Here is a 16,881-nt window from a genome sequence, read left to right on the forward strand (position 1 = left end):
TGACAAAGCACATAAATGACTTAAAACAGACAAAATTCACAATCCAGTAAACCCTCCTGTCTTTCATAGGTTTTCTGATGCTTTAAAATCCACAGACCTGTTTTTATTTTCTATAATTTTATAAATACAATATATGATTTTTTTTTAAGTGTAGCTTCTGATTTATTAGCTCTGGGATGGGACTGGAATGTTTACATTTCTTTCTTTTTTTTTTTTTTTTTTTTTTTTTGGGCCTCTCACTGCTGTGGCCTCTCCTGCCGCGGAGCACAGGCTCCGGATGCGCAGGCCCAGCGGCCGTGGCTCATGGGCCCAGCCGCTCCGCGGCACGTGGGATCCTCCCAGACCGGGGCACGAACCCGTGTCCCCTGCATCGGCAGGCGGACACTGCGCCACCAGGGAAGCCCCGATATATGATTTAATCCAGTAACTGATCCTTTCAAAACTAAGACTAAAGTATGATAATATGAGTCCAAATCTGCAATTCCTGTGGTTACTTTTCTTACTGTTTTTGTAACCTTTTGTATCCCAAGATCTCTTGGCTAGAGATTACCAAGTTCAATGAGTTCTTAGAAGAGGTAAATACTTGAAACCCTGGGAACTAATGGCAATGAGCTTTCAAAGGCATATTTGCTATTTCTGTTGGAATTCATTCAACCTGTCCTGATACAGGCTTCCTGGATGGCTTCACACCCTGAAGTCATCGTTTTGCGGGAGTCCCTTGGTGTGGATGACAGGATTTAGGCTGAAACCCACACAAGGAGGGAGAGAGATAGAGGCAGGAGGACTTGTAACTATGCGGACCCCGCCCGCTGGACTGCGGATAATGAATGACAGCATCTTGAGGAGAGAGGCTGCCCACCTAAAGGACCCTGAGGATGAAGATATCATGACATGCTTTGTGGGGGTAGAAAGGTGTTCAAGACATAGGCGATTTCAGGGCAGCACTAACTCCCTTCCAGCTGGTGACCGAGAATGTTGATTGGCACTGAGGCTGGTGCTGACACTCTTGCCCTCTTCCCACACGAGTTCCCAGGAACTTGCCTACAGCCACCAGGGGTGTGGGGATGGCCACTATCCCACTAAGGTCCACGCACTGCCCCCCCCCCCATCTTCCCTAACTCCTGTCCTAAGCCTAGAAGCTGGGGACTGACAGAAGGACCTTTCTTCTTCCTTCTTTTGGGCCTCAGTCCTGTGGACAGAAGCTGGCTCTGGCAGGGCCTGCGGTAGCAGGGATTGTCACAAGGGAAGTCTTGAGTGCTCTGTGGTTGAGGAATGCAACTGGACCCAGGGCAGCCACAATGCAGAACCAGCAGAGTGGCCCAAGCCTGGGCCAGGAATGCGAGACTGAGGCCTATGGTCCTGAAGCCCTCCTGATGTGCGGGCAGGTGGCCAGAAAGACAGAGACAGACAGGCCAAGGGGGCCCATGGTTCAGAGCTTATGAGAGTCCACTCACTTGGAGGTGCCTTCAAATTGGAAACAACCCTCTTCATCAGTCCTCTCTCTCTCTCTCCCCCTCATTCACAATGATTTTATTTTTAAACATTATCGTATATTTAGAAGTGCACATATATATTTCATGTACATGATTAGGTTACTGTTTAAGGGCAACAGTGCCTACTGGAAAACTATTGTCCACAAGAGTCAAGTGTGGAAAGTAGCATAGATCGATTTAGGGGATGAAAACTATGCATGGACACAAAGAATGGATATAGGTTTTCATAGTCAAGAAAAATATCCTCACCTTCTCCTCCTGCCTAGGTGCTTTACCATAAGGCAAAAAACAAAAAGGTTATTCGAAGACAGTGGTGCAGGGCGCTATTTTCCAGACCGTGAGGGAGAGAAGGGAAGAGCAAAAGACAGGTAGGCACTTTGGTGGCTGGCTACAGCCTTGCTACAAGCCCACAGCATTGTAACACCCAGGATGGGGATCCAGAATGGGGACGTCCTGGTCACTGCAGAAGTGATGAGCCCTTCTGCTGACTTCTCCCAGGCGAAGGCGAACTCAATCCCCTTGCCTCACAAGACCATCAGAACGACCCTCTGTTCCTTCCAGATTTAAATTCTTTTCCTTGGCTAAATGTAGGAGACTGACAAAAGCCAGAGGTGTAGCGAGGCTCTGAGGCATGAGGGGAGGCCGGCCCTTCTGCAGATCCTGTGTGAGCCTGCACAGCAGCTCTTTGTCAGTATATAACTATAGTATATACAGTAGCTAGGCATTGGTGGAGGCAGGACTTTAAAACACATCTTCCAAATCTGAGGCTCTTTTCTTTTAGCAGTACAGTTGTGACATTTGCAAAGATACAGAGATACGGTGGGATAGAGTTACACTGGTTTAAAAATAAAAATAGAAAAAGAGTGAATACTATTGTATTGGGCTTCTCAGGGTGCCTCAACAAAATACAACAGAATGGGTGGCTTAAAAAACAGAATCTGTTTGCTCATGGTTCTGGGATCAAGGTGCTGGCAGATTCATTTTCTAGTGAGAGCTCTTTCTGGCTTGCAGATGGTGACTTCTCACTGTATCTTCCCTCTGTGTGAGGGTGGAGAGAGGTCTCTGGTGTCTCTTCCTCTTCTTATAAGGACACCAATTCTGTGGGATCAGGGCCTCACCTTTATGACCTCATTTAACCCTAAAGGCCTTATCCCCAAACACAGTTACATGGTGTGTGGGAGGAGTGTAGAGCTTCAACATATGAGTTTTAGGCGGGGGACAAAATTTAGTCCATAGCAACTAGAAACATGACTGATGGATTCATACCACAAATATTTTCTGGGACATGAGCTGGAACTTTGCAACTAGTCATTTTGACCCAGTGAAACATTTAGTGTATATTCATCCAGAACAACATCTGCAGCTTAACCAAATGACCGTGTAATAGAGTATTTTTAACCTGCATTCTAAATGAATTTCACAAGGTTTTTGTTTTTCTAATTCTTTGGCAATGAATGACAGATACTTAAAGTGGAGAGGAAAGGTTATAGAATTTACTAAAAAGATTTACCTCTCTTTCATTTTACAGGCCCAACAGCTTACTGATCTGGAACGAAAATTAGCTGTGGCGAAAAATGAACTGGAGAAAGCAGCTCTTGACCGGGTAAGTTGACATCCATGAGCCATCAGACTTTGGTTGCAGAAGGTGAAGCTAGGTGTACTCATTGCTGCTCTTGATTTCTCAGTGCAATTCCAGACGCTGTCCATGTAATATGGTGATAGAATTCATGAGTGTTTGATACTTTCTTTGGAACCCAATTCTTTTCTTGTTTCTGCTGCTATAGTAAATCTACTCAAGGTTGAGGCTCTGTGATTGCATGGCTTTATTTTTCACTTTACTGGTACACTTGCTCTATAATACAGTGAATAAACATACTTTAAAGCATCAACAAAGATGCCATGTATTAACTTTGTATGAATGAGTTGTAAAGCAAATGGAAGTAGTCATTGACACTTTTTATTTTGGAAATCTTAAAGTCCTGGAGGAAAAGCCATAAAAAGAAGAAAGTAGCTCTCTTAAGCAACTCAGTTTATACAAAGATAATGCAAGAGTGGCTGACATTCCATCTTTATAACAGCTTTATTGAAATAAAATTCACATGCTATAAAAGTCACACTTTTAAAGTTCACAAAGTTGTACTGTCATCAACATTAATTCCAAAAGGTTTTCTTGCCTCTTTTTACATCATTTCATCTACTTCATTTTATTTTTGTTAATGTCTCATTGTGTTACAATTGTACATGCTCAGAATAAACCACAACTCCCATCTGATGCCTACCTTTGCCTATCAGTGCTCTTCATATGAGACATGCATGGAGAATAAGGAGTTGGTATTTGGAAAGGGAACTATAATATGGAGGAAGGAATTAGTCATAAAATTTAGAATTATGGTTCTGCTTCTTTATAGTTACAGTATTTGGCAAAATTTCTTAATGCCTCCTTTCATTTTTAAATCAACTATATAAAATTGTGGGAAATAAATATTCCTTTTTTCTTTAGTTCACTCAGAACAAAAGGGTAAAATGATTTTAAAATTATTTCTTTGTTCACTCAGCAACCCATTTATTGAATCCAATGTAGTTTTCTCTAATTCCTAGAACATATATCTAGAAAATATTAATACAGAAAACTCTAAATCTGAAAATGAAATCATAGTATTTCAGACTTGAGAAGATGAAAATCACTCACATTGCTCTCAGTCAGACACATGAAAAGTCTATGATGTAGCAACAGGGCCAATCCAAGAGTAATCTGCATTTTAACAAACATTCAGTGCATCCCCTGCCTGAGATTAATTCTTGATTAGATTGGAGTTAGCCATCATTTGGTCTAACAATGGAAAAATAAACCTTCTCTATATATCATCTGGAGAATTTTTGGTTCATTTATACACAATATTTGGCATGTAATAAAAATATTTCTAGGGCTTCCCTGGTGGCGCAGTGGTTGAGAGTCCGCCTGCTGATGCAGGGGACACGGGTTTGTGCCCCGGTCCACGAAGATCCCACATGCCGCGGAGCGGCTGGGCCCGTGAGCCATGGCCGCTGAGCCTGTGCGTCCGGAGCCTGTGCTCCGCAATGGGAGAGGCCACAACAGTGAGAGGTCCGCGTACTGGGGAGTAGAGCTTGACTGCCTGAGTTGAAGTCTTTTACTAGTTATATCATGTGGGGCAACTTATTTAACCTTTCTGTGACTGTTCCCTCACCTGAAAAATGAGAACAATAATAGTCCCTCTCTCAAAGTGGTATTGGTAGGCTTAGATGAGCTGGCCTATAAAAACTCAGAATAGCACCTGGTTTGATATGGTCAACACTTAATAGGTGTCCTATTTTCTTTTGTTGGTGTTAAGTATCCCAGTGTTGATTTCCTCTGCCGGGATATGTCAGGATATGTGTCTGCTGTCACCATATAGCCTGGTGAGCAAATAGCTCTTCTATGAGCCACCTGAAAAAGAATGCCAGGGTCTCCTTTCCTTTATCAGGGCTCTTAGCCACAAGTTTTATATATATATATATATATATGATTTTATTTATATATATATATATATATATATATTTCTAGACATGTAAAGAGAGAATGCAATCTGGCCAATATAAATAAAGAAGACAAGAGATGTACACCTGGAGCTGGTATTGGAATAAGAAAATAAGTACTCAAAAATTTAACAACAATTATATACATATATACATATATATGCATAATATTTCTATGGGCATGTATATAGCATTATATATATTACAATAGAAGAAATATAAAACAGGTAAAAAGACAAAAATTTTCACTAGACTTGTAATCTATAGAAAAATCAACTAGCTATTCTAGAATTAGAACAATATAATTCATGTAATTAAGAATTTAACTCATGTATTTAATAGCAGAATGGATGATTGGACATAGTAGAACTGAAAACTAGTGAAATGAAAGGAAAATTAATATCAAATACCTATACTAATGTATAGAAAGTACAAATAAATGAAAAGTAAGCAGAAAAAGAATAAGAAATGTATAAGACAATTTCAAAATTTCTAAATTATATAATTGTTGTGCCAGAAGAAGTGACAAAACAGAGCAATATCACAGACATAATGGCTAAATATTTTCAATAACTTTGAAAGATATCAACCACAGATTCAAAAATATAAATAATGCACAATTAGATTAAACACAAAGATAACCCACTTCATAGTCAAATTGTTGGATATAAAAAGATGAGCTAAAATAGAAAGTGAATAGTAAAATGGTAGATATCAACTTAAGTATGTTAGTAATTAAATTTTTAAATGGTTAACATATTCCAAGTACAAGGCTAAAATTATAAGACTACATTAAACAAATCTTTATGATTTATACAAAAGACACCTTTAAATATAAAGAAACAAAAGATCTATAAGTAGGAGAATAGGGAAAAAAAGATGAACTCTGTATACAGTAATACAAAGAAAGCTTGTGTATCAACATGAACATCATTAAAAGTAGACTTGAAGTAAAGACTTTTTAGTGATAAGAAGAGAGTCTCATATGGATCAGTCCAGGAGAAGAATATTGCAATCCTAAATCAGTATGCATACAGCAATATTTCTTTAAAATGTATATAAATTTTTAAAAGTACACTTAAGACCCATATATTTTTTCATTATCTGTTATATTTCAATAGTTTATTAAAAAAAAATACTTAACGTCACCAGAAAAATGGAAACGTGAATAAAAACAATGAGATAGCATCTCAACACTAACAAATTGATAAAAATTTAAAAGTCTGGTGATACCACATTCTGATACATTAGTAATGGGAGTGTAATTATTAAAATCAGTTTTATTTTTTGGTTTTTTGGGTTTTTTTGCGGTACGCGGGCCTCTCACTGTTGTGGCCTCTCCCGTTGCGGAGCACAGGCTCCCGACACGCAGGCTCAGCGGCCATGGCTCACGGGCCTAGCCGCTCCGCGGCATGTGGGATCTTCGCGGACCGGGGCACGAACCCGTGTCCCCTGCACTGGCAGGCGGACTCTCAACCACTGCACCACCAGGGAAGCCCAAAATCAGTTTTTAAAAGTGTGTACCTTAGAATTTTCACTTATCCATATGTACTTGGAAACGTGCATAAGGACATTAAATACAGCAGTGTTTGTATTAATAATAAAAGGAAATAATTTAAGTATTTGCTGTTAAAATTAATATATATAATCCATATATTTACTATACTCATTTCAAATTATATATATATAATCCATATATTTACTATACTCATTTACTATACTCATTTTAAGTATTTGCTGTTAAAATTAATATATATAATCCATATATTTACTATACTTATTTTCAAATTATACTCATAATCAAAATTTAATATTGATAAATATAAAGATACCTGTATCAATATTGATATATCTATAACATACACTGTGGAATGAAAAAAGTCAGAATTATTATGTACAGTATTTAAAAATTGTTCAAATAAATGAAACATATTTTGTTTTGATTACATATGATAAATAGAGTAGAAAGATACTCATATCAAATTTATGGACGCAATCACCTTTGGGGAAAGATGGAGTGAAATAACACTAGGGATGCTTACAGATATATCTGCTGTTTCTCAAATGTTCTATCCTTTTAAAGCTGTATAGACACAGTCTTTAATTTACACATAAGCATATGTATATTTCATGCATTATATACATACCTTATATTGCATATGCTTTGTATATATACATTAGTTACATGTAATAAATGTGTACATGCATATTAAAATATCCATATGCATATATTATCATATAAATGTATTTAATATAATTATGTAAGTATTATATATAACATATATAATTAAAATGATGCTTTTTAACATTTAATTCAGGTTGCTATTTACCTGATGTTTGTTATGTCTTTATATGCCCCTATATTTTTCAAAATAAGCAGTTTTAAAAAATGAAAGGTTCTGTCTGCTGTCAAGGGCTTTCCATTTTTGTGATCAAAACTTAGCAATCATTTTATTTGGAATAACAAGCAAGTAAGATGATCACATTCATAACTTATTTTGCAATAATATCTGTATACATTTAGCAACGTTGTAAAGAAAGGAGGTTGCCTTCTAATCACCAGTTATAACCTACAGAATAGAAGAGATGGAACATTTAAGGTGGATTCATTTTGGAGGTCTCGTTGCTTCCTCCTCACTATGCAGTGGTTGTGAAAGACCACAACTTCCTTAAGACTTGGATCTCACATAGGCATTTTCTTCATTTATATGTGGCCAAAACCTCTTCATAGCTAGCATAACTAACATTTCAAACAGGATGTCTAGAAAGTGTTGCAGTAGGGGAACTGTAAGCACATTTTGTGAATTATAAATATTTTCCTTCCTAAGGTTTACATCTTTGGGATAAATATGGCTTTTGAATGAATAAGATATTTTAACAACTTTGCTCCTTTGTGATTGTCTCATTTTATATTTATCCAAGTAATTAATATAATATTTAAGAATTTTAGGGAAACCTACCTGCTTTTTTGTAGACTTACCAAGTCTACTTAATTCATCTTACCAAGATTCCACTTTATGAGATTTCTTTAATTTATAAAAGAAGTTTATACCAATTAGTTTTTAAAAAGGAAACGACTCTTTATAGAATTGGTAGAATCAGACAATCAGAGGTATGTATAATCCTGAAGTTCAATTAGATCATGTTTTTATTTTTCCTTTCCTTGCTATCCCTGTTTTAAGTTCTAGAAAGACGTTGAATTTCCAAGATTCTGAGGCAGGCCCTCTCACTCTGAGTTTTTAACAACTATGATGGTTGGAATGTTCTTCCTTACATTAAATTTTTTCCCTTACTTAACTTCAAATAATCCATTTAGTCAGTGAATGACTATATGGGTTTGAAATGCTGTTTGTGTGACCACTGTGTGCCAGGTGCTATGAGAAACAGAAAACACTTATGATACACAATCTTGGGTCCCACATCTCTCACAATTTTGTTGGGCACCAAAAATTAGGAAATAATTATACATTGAACCAGGAGTTCAGAGAAACACAAAAAGTGAATATGTGTATTTTAAGTACATGTGAGTTATAAAAACTGATTTTGTCACATGACGTTTCATGGGCAAATTGTAGTTTGTCCTGAGTCATAGAACTTGAAGATAATGTAGTTTTTTCTCCTTTGTCTTATCCATCCTATGCCTTCCTCCTCCCCATGTCTACCAAGAGCACTATGTGCTTAGCCCTCACAATGCCAGACTGGATTCAGGATGAGAGATTATAAGTTGTAGTGTTTAAATAAAGGTCCCCACAGTCAGTCTGTCTGTGTTCAGATCATAACTCTGTCACTGAATGACCATATTCAAATCGCTCAAACTCTTTATACTTCACTGTAAAAGGGAATAATAATAAAAATTCACTTTATAAGGGTGATGAGAAAATGATATTCATCAAAAAGAGTAAAGTACTGAGAACTCTTGGCACATGAAAAACACTCAGGAAGCATAGTAATTATTATTATTAGTGAATGAGATCATAGAGAGACTGCATCTCTGTGATAATTTTTCTCTTTAACCTTCAGGATCTTGTCACTCCTTTTGCTACAGTGAACTATAAAAGCATTGCATATTACTGGAGGTTGATTTCAACAAATCTCATGTAAGGTATGTTTGAGGCTCGTAAACTACAATCATAAGGTCAGGTAGAAATGCTAGCTCACTTCAAAATGGATAAAAACTACAGTTTAATGAAATTGCTCTTCACCTCTCCCCATAATTTTTATATGAGAATTTTTAATTCTCTTCAGGTGTCTAGCTCCAAAGAATGTTATATCTGGGCTTCAAATAGCCTTAAATACTTAATAAATATTATGAAAACAATATCTTCACACTCTAACTTGGTTCTCATTTCATATTTCTCGTGAAAGAAGTCTGTTTATTCTCCCAATAAAAGCAATAATAATCTCAAGATCTAAGAATCAATCTTGGTTTTCCAAACAATCAATTATTTATTTGGCAATATCTTATGAATTATAGTTAGCTTCAGCTACTGGAATGTAAAAACAACTTTATGGTTTGGAAACTATCTCTCAAATTCTTACGTTAAAAGTTTCTATTGCATCTGACCCTCACGAAATTTCACCCAGGACAGCATGCATTATTACATTGTATTACAGATGACACAAGTTAGGTGATCTGCACAGACTCCCAGGACAAAGTAGTAAAAGAACAAGAACTGTTCTTGCCACAGTGTGTCTGGCACACAGCAAGAGCATAATAAATAGTTATTGATTGAATAGATAGATGAAGGTAATATAACTTCATAAGTTAACACACATGCTATTCATCCTACATACAAGGGACATAGAGATCAACTAGAGCAGAAAAAATAAAACTGCTGAATGACTTTATAGGATTCATAGAGCCAATTTCATGGTGAAATAAAGGTAAGGGGAAAGGCTTTGGATTCACAGTCCTTCACGATCTTTCCAAAGCCAGCTGTCGTTGGTGCACCCAGATCTCTCTGAGGACTTCACATCTTCATGTAAATAAATGAAGGTAGACATGAATATTACCTTGTGAACTTTTATTTGTCAGGAGGTGGGAAATTAGAGACACTATTGTCTTTGCAATATATATCTTCTTGTTCCCCCCAGAATGCATTTTTCTGAGAAAAGTACTCACATACAGACACACACACAAAATTGCCTTCTAAGTCTCCCACCATTTCAAGATCATATATATAAACAAAAATTTCTTATAAGCTTTACATATTATACAGCATAAGCAGTAGTATTTTAATGTCTAAAATAATACTTTTTTGTGTTATATAATATACAGGATAAAATGAGAAATATTTCATTATTTTCTCACATAAAACATATCCTCTGGAGGGTTTGCTTTATTTATTCAGTTAACAAATATTTGTTGAGTTAGAAACCAGTGATCCTCCAAAAAAATACCAGCCCTACTGTGTAGCACAGGGAACGCTGCTCGATATTGTGTAATAACCTAAATGGGACAAGAATTTGATAAAGAATAGATACATGTATATATCTAACTGAATCACTTTGCTGTACACATGAAAGTAACACAATATTGTAAATCAACTATACTCCAATATAAAATAAAAATTTTTTAAAAATACCGTCCCTCAAAGAAATTATATTGTAACAGAAATAGATATAGCAATAAGATAATATGCATTTATGACAAGGGCTTCATAGGACATAATTTAAGAAATGTGATAGAGACTGAAGAAGATAATACGTGAGCTGAAACATACATTTCAAGTGGAAATGTCCTATGTAGATGTTTGGAAAGAGGGCCCTGCAGGCAGAAGAAACCGCAAGTGTAAAGGCCCTAGGATGGGAATGAACTTGGAATATTCAGTGGGCTATAAATAAAGGACATTGTGACAAGCAGGATCTTCATAAAGACTTTGCATTTTACTAACATGTGGCAAAGGAAGCGGGAAAAGTGTTTTGGTGTGGGGAGAAGATCAAGGGCAAAAATAAGGCTGATCTTAAGAGGGAATAGGTTGTAAGATCTAGAGCAAAGTATACTTTATATGGTTTACATTGTATTTCATTAGGTGACATCTTATTCCGGTGAACTTCAAAGTGAACAGTGACCTTACCTGCAATTTTAAAACAGACTACAGCTAGCAGTACAGATTAAAATGTAATGCCATTTTGGTGTAAAAATCGTTATCTGGGTCCTGCTCGTGGGATGGGTCAAGCCAAACTTGAGTAGTGTCAGTAACAAGCTCTATTAAGTTAGAGGGACTAACTAGAAAGACATGGGCTTTTTTTTTTTTTTTTGGTAGAAAGATGACCAAACTGGGACAGCATTGCTCACAGAAACCTGTGGTCTCCAGTAGGAAAAATCTACAATATAATGAAGGAGAGGAGCCAGAATCTAATATAGGAGAGGCCAAGTCATAGGCTTGTGATCCCCCCAAAAAAGAAATGAAATCAAAAACTAAGAGATTAAGAATAGGTTGAAACATAAGAGCAAAGATAACTTTCTACACTGCAATGGATATGAAAGGTGAGGAGTTGGAGGTTATATCTATGTGTTGTTGATACTACCACCCAAGGTGACCCTGAGAATGTCAGGAGGCCTGGAGAATGTCAGGAGCAGAAGAGATGATTGTACCAAGTTCAGAAGATTAAAATTGTAGCATATATGCCTATCCCATTGACTGTTCCATTGGAAAATTTGTCTTGCCTAAACAATATTTACTGAAAATGAACTATTAGCTTGATGCTGTTCATTGTTTATTTTCAGCATCCGAGTTCAGCCATTACTCAGGAATTTGTCTATTATGTCAACATATACTTTGTGACTGTTATAGATCCAACTTTTACATATATACTGTAAGAGGAGCCGTGATAAGAATGCAGTGAAAAATAACTATCATTACTTCCTGCATTATCTAAGCATTGAAAAGCTACATTTCAAAGCCATGTTAGCTTTGAGTGCTGGCCAAGACCTGCCTGACCTTGTCACGTTAGCTCTATTTCCATTGTCTAATGATTATATAAGAAAACGAAATATATTTAAATTGTTCAATGCCATCTGGAATATTTCACTCCTGACACAGCACCCAGTGCCATGATCTCTTATTCTGTAGTGAGAGAAGGGAAGGGGCATCCAAGATTATAACAAAGAATCAATAGGAAGGGAAATCTGAGCCATTACTTCATTTCTTTTTATTGATATAGCTTGTCAGTTTCTTTGCCTGACAAAAGAGAAACAACATTTTCACCTAAGTCATTTATTCAAAAAGCTTTTTCGTGTGTGTTCCTTCTAATGTGTCAGGGATTGTGTTATGTGCTAGCTATACAGTTCTGAACAAAATAGGCAACTTATACATATGTATATACATATAAATTAAAATTAATGATAAATTGTATGAAGGAAACAAACAGGATCAATCATAGAAAGTAATTAAGTGGGGAAAGGGCAAGAATCTAGTGACTCAGGCAAGCAAATAAAAGGGACCATTTTGAATATAAGGTTACCATTCAGCTTAGCTCCCTCTCGTCCACTTAACAAAGCCCCTCCATTCTAGTTCTTATCAGATTTTTATTTTGGCTTGGACAACTTGACAGGGCAAGATTAATGAGAAGGAGGTACTTGTTTGTCCTATTGCTTATATATTGCCAGTTGCTGCTCTTACTGTTGCCTTTTAAAAAATCTCTTGATATGACCAGAGAGAGATTTCTTTAACTGCTATGCTAGCAATAGACAATCTCATCTTAAGGATAAATTTTATACCACTTATGAGTAGAAAACGCAGAGGTGGGCATTGGTAAGGATCAACGTCATAGTCACTACCCTCAAGAAATTGACCACAAGGGCTTTATAGGAGACAAGAAATAGGATGGGATGCAATATGCAGGTGTATTCCTGATATCATATATAAAAGGCAGTAGTTCTGTTGGGAGTATACTACTTTGACAGGAAGAGACAACAGACTTTGCTGCTTCATTCATTGATCCATGGGTACAGTGAAAGGGTAAACTCCACATATGCCAGTTTGTCCAGGGATATGGCTTTAGCACCTAATCTCTGTCTTCATCTCTCTCACCCCAAAGACCATATTTCATATCTTGAAGTGGATGTTTATGTGTTATTGTCTTACTAGGGTCTATGCATGTCCCCAGTTACCACTGAGTTACCATGAGATTTTCCCAAGGTTGTATGTCTGTCTTCATTTTTGCACCTGGGGATGTCTCTGTCATTTTTACTCAATTTTGTTCATTTTTAAACCTTGTCAGCAATTTAAAATATTTTTAGCAGTGGGATTTGGGGGTTAGATGGGAGTGAGAGATGGTTGTCTGCCTTGGGATGTAAAACTAAAGAAAAAAATAGTCTGCAATAAATGCTGGAGAGGGTGTGGAGAAAAGGGAGCCCCCCTACACTGTTGGTGGGAACGTAAATTGGTACAAACACTATGGAGAACAGTATGGAGGTTCCTTTAAAAACTAAACATAGAACTACCATATGATCCAGCAATCCCACTACTGGGCATATACCCAGAGAAAACCATAATTCGAAAAGATGCATGCACCCCAGTGTTCCTTGCAGCACTATTTACGATAGCCAAGACATGGAAGCAACCATGGATAAAGAGATGTGGTACATATATACAATGAAATGTTACTCAGCCAAAAAAAGAATGAAATGATGCCATTTGCAGCAACGTGGATGGACCTAGAGATTATTATACTAAGTGAAGTAAATCAGAGAGAGAAAGACAAATACCATATGATATTACTTATATGTGAAATCTAAAAAAAATGATACAAATGAACTTATTTACAAAATAAAAACAGACTCACAAACTTATGGTTACCAAAGGGGAAAGATGGGGGAAGGGCTAAATTAGGAAGTTGGAGTTAACATATATACACTATTGTATATAAAGTAGACAATCAGCAAGGATCTCCTGTATAGCACAGGGAACACTATTCAATACTCTGTAATGACCTATATGGGGAAAGAATCTAAAAAAGAATGGATATATGTATATGTATAACTGAATCACTTTGCTGTACACCTGAAACTAAAACAACATTGTAAGTCAACTATACTCCAGTATAAAATTTAAAAAAAAATTAAGAAAAGTTTCCTTTATAGTGAAATAGAAATAATAATGCCAGTTTCACAGATGTTTGAAAGCATAAAGTTATTTTTTGTGAAAGTGCTTAGAATATTATGATATACTATTTTAATAGAAAATGTTGATATTGTCACTTACAATCACATCCAAATAACTCCTACCACTTAACAGGGCCCAGAGGAAGTAAGAGTTGTATCAGAAATTGAGTGGAGGTACAGGCCTATCTGAGAAACACAGAAGCCTACATCACAAGAGGAGTGATTTGTAATAAAGAAGGTTGTTGCTAATAGAAAGATGGCAGGTTTCTAAGAAGGACATGTTCCACTTTAAAGTGACCCTAGAGTATATTTCCTTGCCAGCAAAGTATCATGATTGAAATCATGTCAATTCAAGGGGAAAATGTAAGATATGTCTCTGAAAACAGACTGAGTGTGTATTAAACGGCACGTCATAATGGAATTTATGTTAGGCAATTGCATTTGAAAATTAATACGTGTTTGTGTAGGCAACGAGTGTAGGCTAGGAGGAAAGGGAGAATCTAATTAGGTCAATGATGACCAGAACCGCATGTAAACATTGTGTTGTGATCTCTCTTGTTTTCATAGGCATCACAGCTGAAAGCAATGAAAGAGACGGTACAACTCTGCCTCTCAACTGTTTTCCATGATCAACCTCCTCCCCCTTTGAATCTCTTCAAGCCGAGTCCAACTCGGATATCAATTCCATCCATGCCAAATGACACTAAGGTTGCAGATGCAAGGACAAGAAGCAAGGTACACTTTATTTGTGCTTTGAAAAGTAAAATCGAGTAAGGTACTCACTTTACTTCATTCTGTATTATCATCAAAGTGAATCCAAGTAAGATATCAGATTCATTGAAAAATCAGGAAGTAAATGGGAGATAGTAACCCAGTTTGTAAAGTCTTCATAGTCACTTGGAGAATGTTGGAAAACAACTTTTCTTTAGTAGAGAGCCAGCTGCTTCTTAGGCAGGATTATTATTATTATTATCATCATTATTTTACAATAGTTAAAAGAAAATATTTTATATTACATTCCAGTATACACCAGAGGTCTAATATGGAAAATAATTTTCCCCTAAGGTATAACCACCATCCTTACAAAAGTGGATACGTTTTTCAGAAATTAAGTCTGTAGTTCTCAACATTGCCTGTACATTAGAATCACTTGGGATACGTCTTTTAAAAAAATCCTGACACTTGGGACTCACCCTGGACCTGTTGAAACAAGTTCTTTCTGGTTTGGTTCCAGTCATCATTAGTTTTTAAGAGCTCCTTAGGGGATTTTGAGATCAACTGACTTAAGCAAATCTTCCTTGCAAATCCCTACCACCACCCTACTTTAGACAGGACAAAGGAGGCCTTTCAGTTCTGCTTTTGTTTCAATCATCAGAACCTTCAATCTGCAGACTCTACATTTAAATAAATCTTGGTAAACTGAAATAGTTATTTGCAGAAAGGAGTTAGTTTCAGGCAGTATACTTGAAAGTGCTGGTTCTCTTGTTACGTGCCTCAGGATCACTTGCTATTAAAATAAATGTTATAGATACCAGTCCAACTTCTAAAGCAAATCTCAGTGGACTGGGGGAGGGTGGGCAAAAAACCCTGAGAACCACTGTTACAAGTACCTAATGATGCATTACATCTGGGGCTTTCTTACTGCTTGTTTCTGTGATTCCTTATATTTGGATGAAAGGGGATATGGACAAATTGTAGATTAGGGAAATACTATTTTCAGGATGAAGAGTCAAAATTAAGTAAAACAAAATAAATCTTCTAATGTTCTGTTTTTGTCTGTAACTGGTCGATTTCTCGATGACAGATTAATCTGTATAATCTCGTTTTTCTGTCAAAATCATTTTAAAATATGTATTTCCATTTCATATTATTCTCTGGGTTTTTATTACATCCTGAAGGATCTCCAGAAATTTTAGGCCAATATTTTTCTCCTTTATATCTTTCTGAACCTCCTTTGAAAACTCTAGGTCTACAGTATTTTTTTAATTCAACCAAACTCAGGGAAGAAAGTTGCATAATAATGTATTTTATTTATGTTTAGGAAAAATCCTGGGTAAATTTATTGAAACGGGTCATTGATTGAATGCACAGCTACCCACACAATCTCCCCCACCTGCCAGGAAGCCACATACTGCCTCCACTTCATGTTAGCCTAAGGGAGGAGCAAAGATTCAGCCTTATTAAGTCCAGTGACTTTGGGAAAAGCAGCTTTGTCAATTTATGGGCACATTACACTTGTCTCCAACTCAAAATACATTTATTTAAGCCCATTAGTAAAACTGGGCTCTTTATGACCCTGAATGTGTAGAGGAAATTACTGATTGTTACTTTAACTGATTTACTATTAATAAACATATGTCTTGTCATTGAGATAAATAATAAATATTTATTATTTCTCTTGGCTTATCACAGGAAAACATAGGAAGCATTTAGATGCACGTGTCTTAGAGATTGCTCATTTTTCAAAAAATAATAACAGAGATCCAAAATGTTTAAGATAAAGTTCAATAAATCTAAGTTGATGTACTGTAGAGCATTTCATTTTACAGATTAGCATTAAAAGCTTCTCTGGCATATTTACGTTTTGCTCATAGTCTTTATCTTTTCAATAGTGGTGGAAATTGTATTTTATGTATACTTGGGTTTTGAATCTCTCTGCAGGCACCTCACAGATAATATTTGAAAAATCCTGAATAATAAAATGTGATAAGGGTGTATGTAAAAGAAGCAAACTTTTCAGTCATG

The 16,881-nt window shown here is 36.3% G+C and overlaps 1 protein-coding gene across 1 annotated transcript in view; it reads left to right on the top strand.

Annotated features, from left to right (window-relative positions):
- LUZP2 (leucine zipper protein 2) overlaps nt 1-16,881 on the top strand; it is a 437,054-nt gene that overhangs the window by 383,548 nt on the left and 36,625 nt on the right. Inside the window, exons 6-7 of the mRNA XM_007447947.1 lie at nt 3,022-3,096; nt 14,704-14,871. Coding sequence (XP_007448009.1) covers nt 3,022-3,096; nt 14,704-14,871 — 243 coding nt within the window. The remainder of the gene's footprint in view (nt 1-3,021; nt 3,097-14,703; nt 14,872-16,881) is intronic.

This window comes from Lipotes vexillifer, unplaced genomic scaffold, assembly GCF_000442215.2.
Source record: "Lipotes vexillifer unplaced genomic scaffold, Lipotes_vexillifer_v1.1 scaffold1624, whole genome shotgun sequence".
NCBI lineage: Eukaryota > Metazoa > Chordata > Mammalia > Artiodactyla > Lipotidae > Lipotes > Lipotes vexillifer.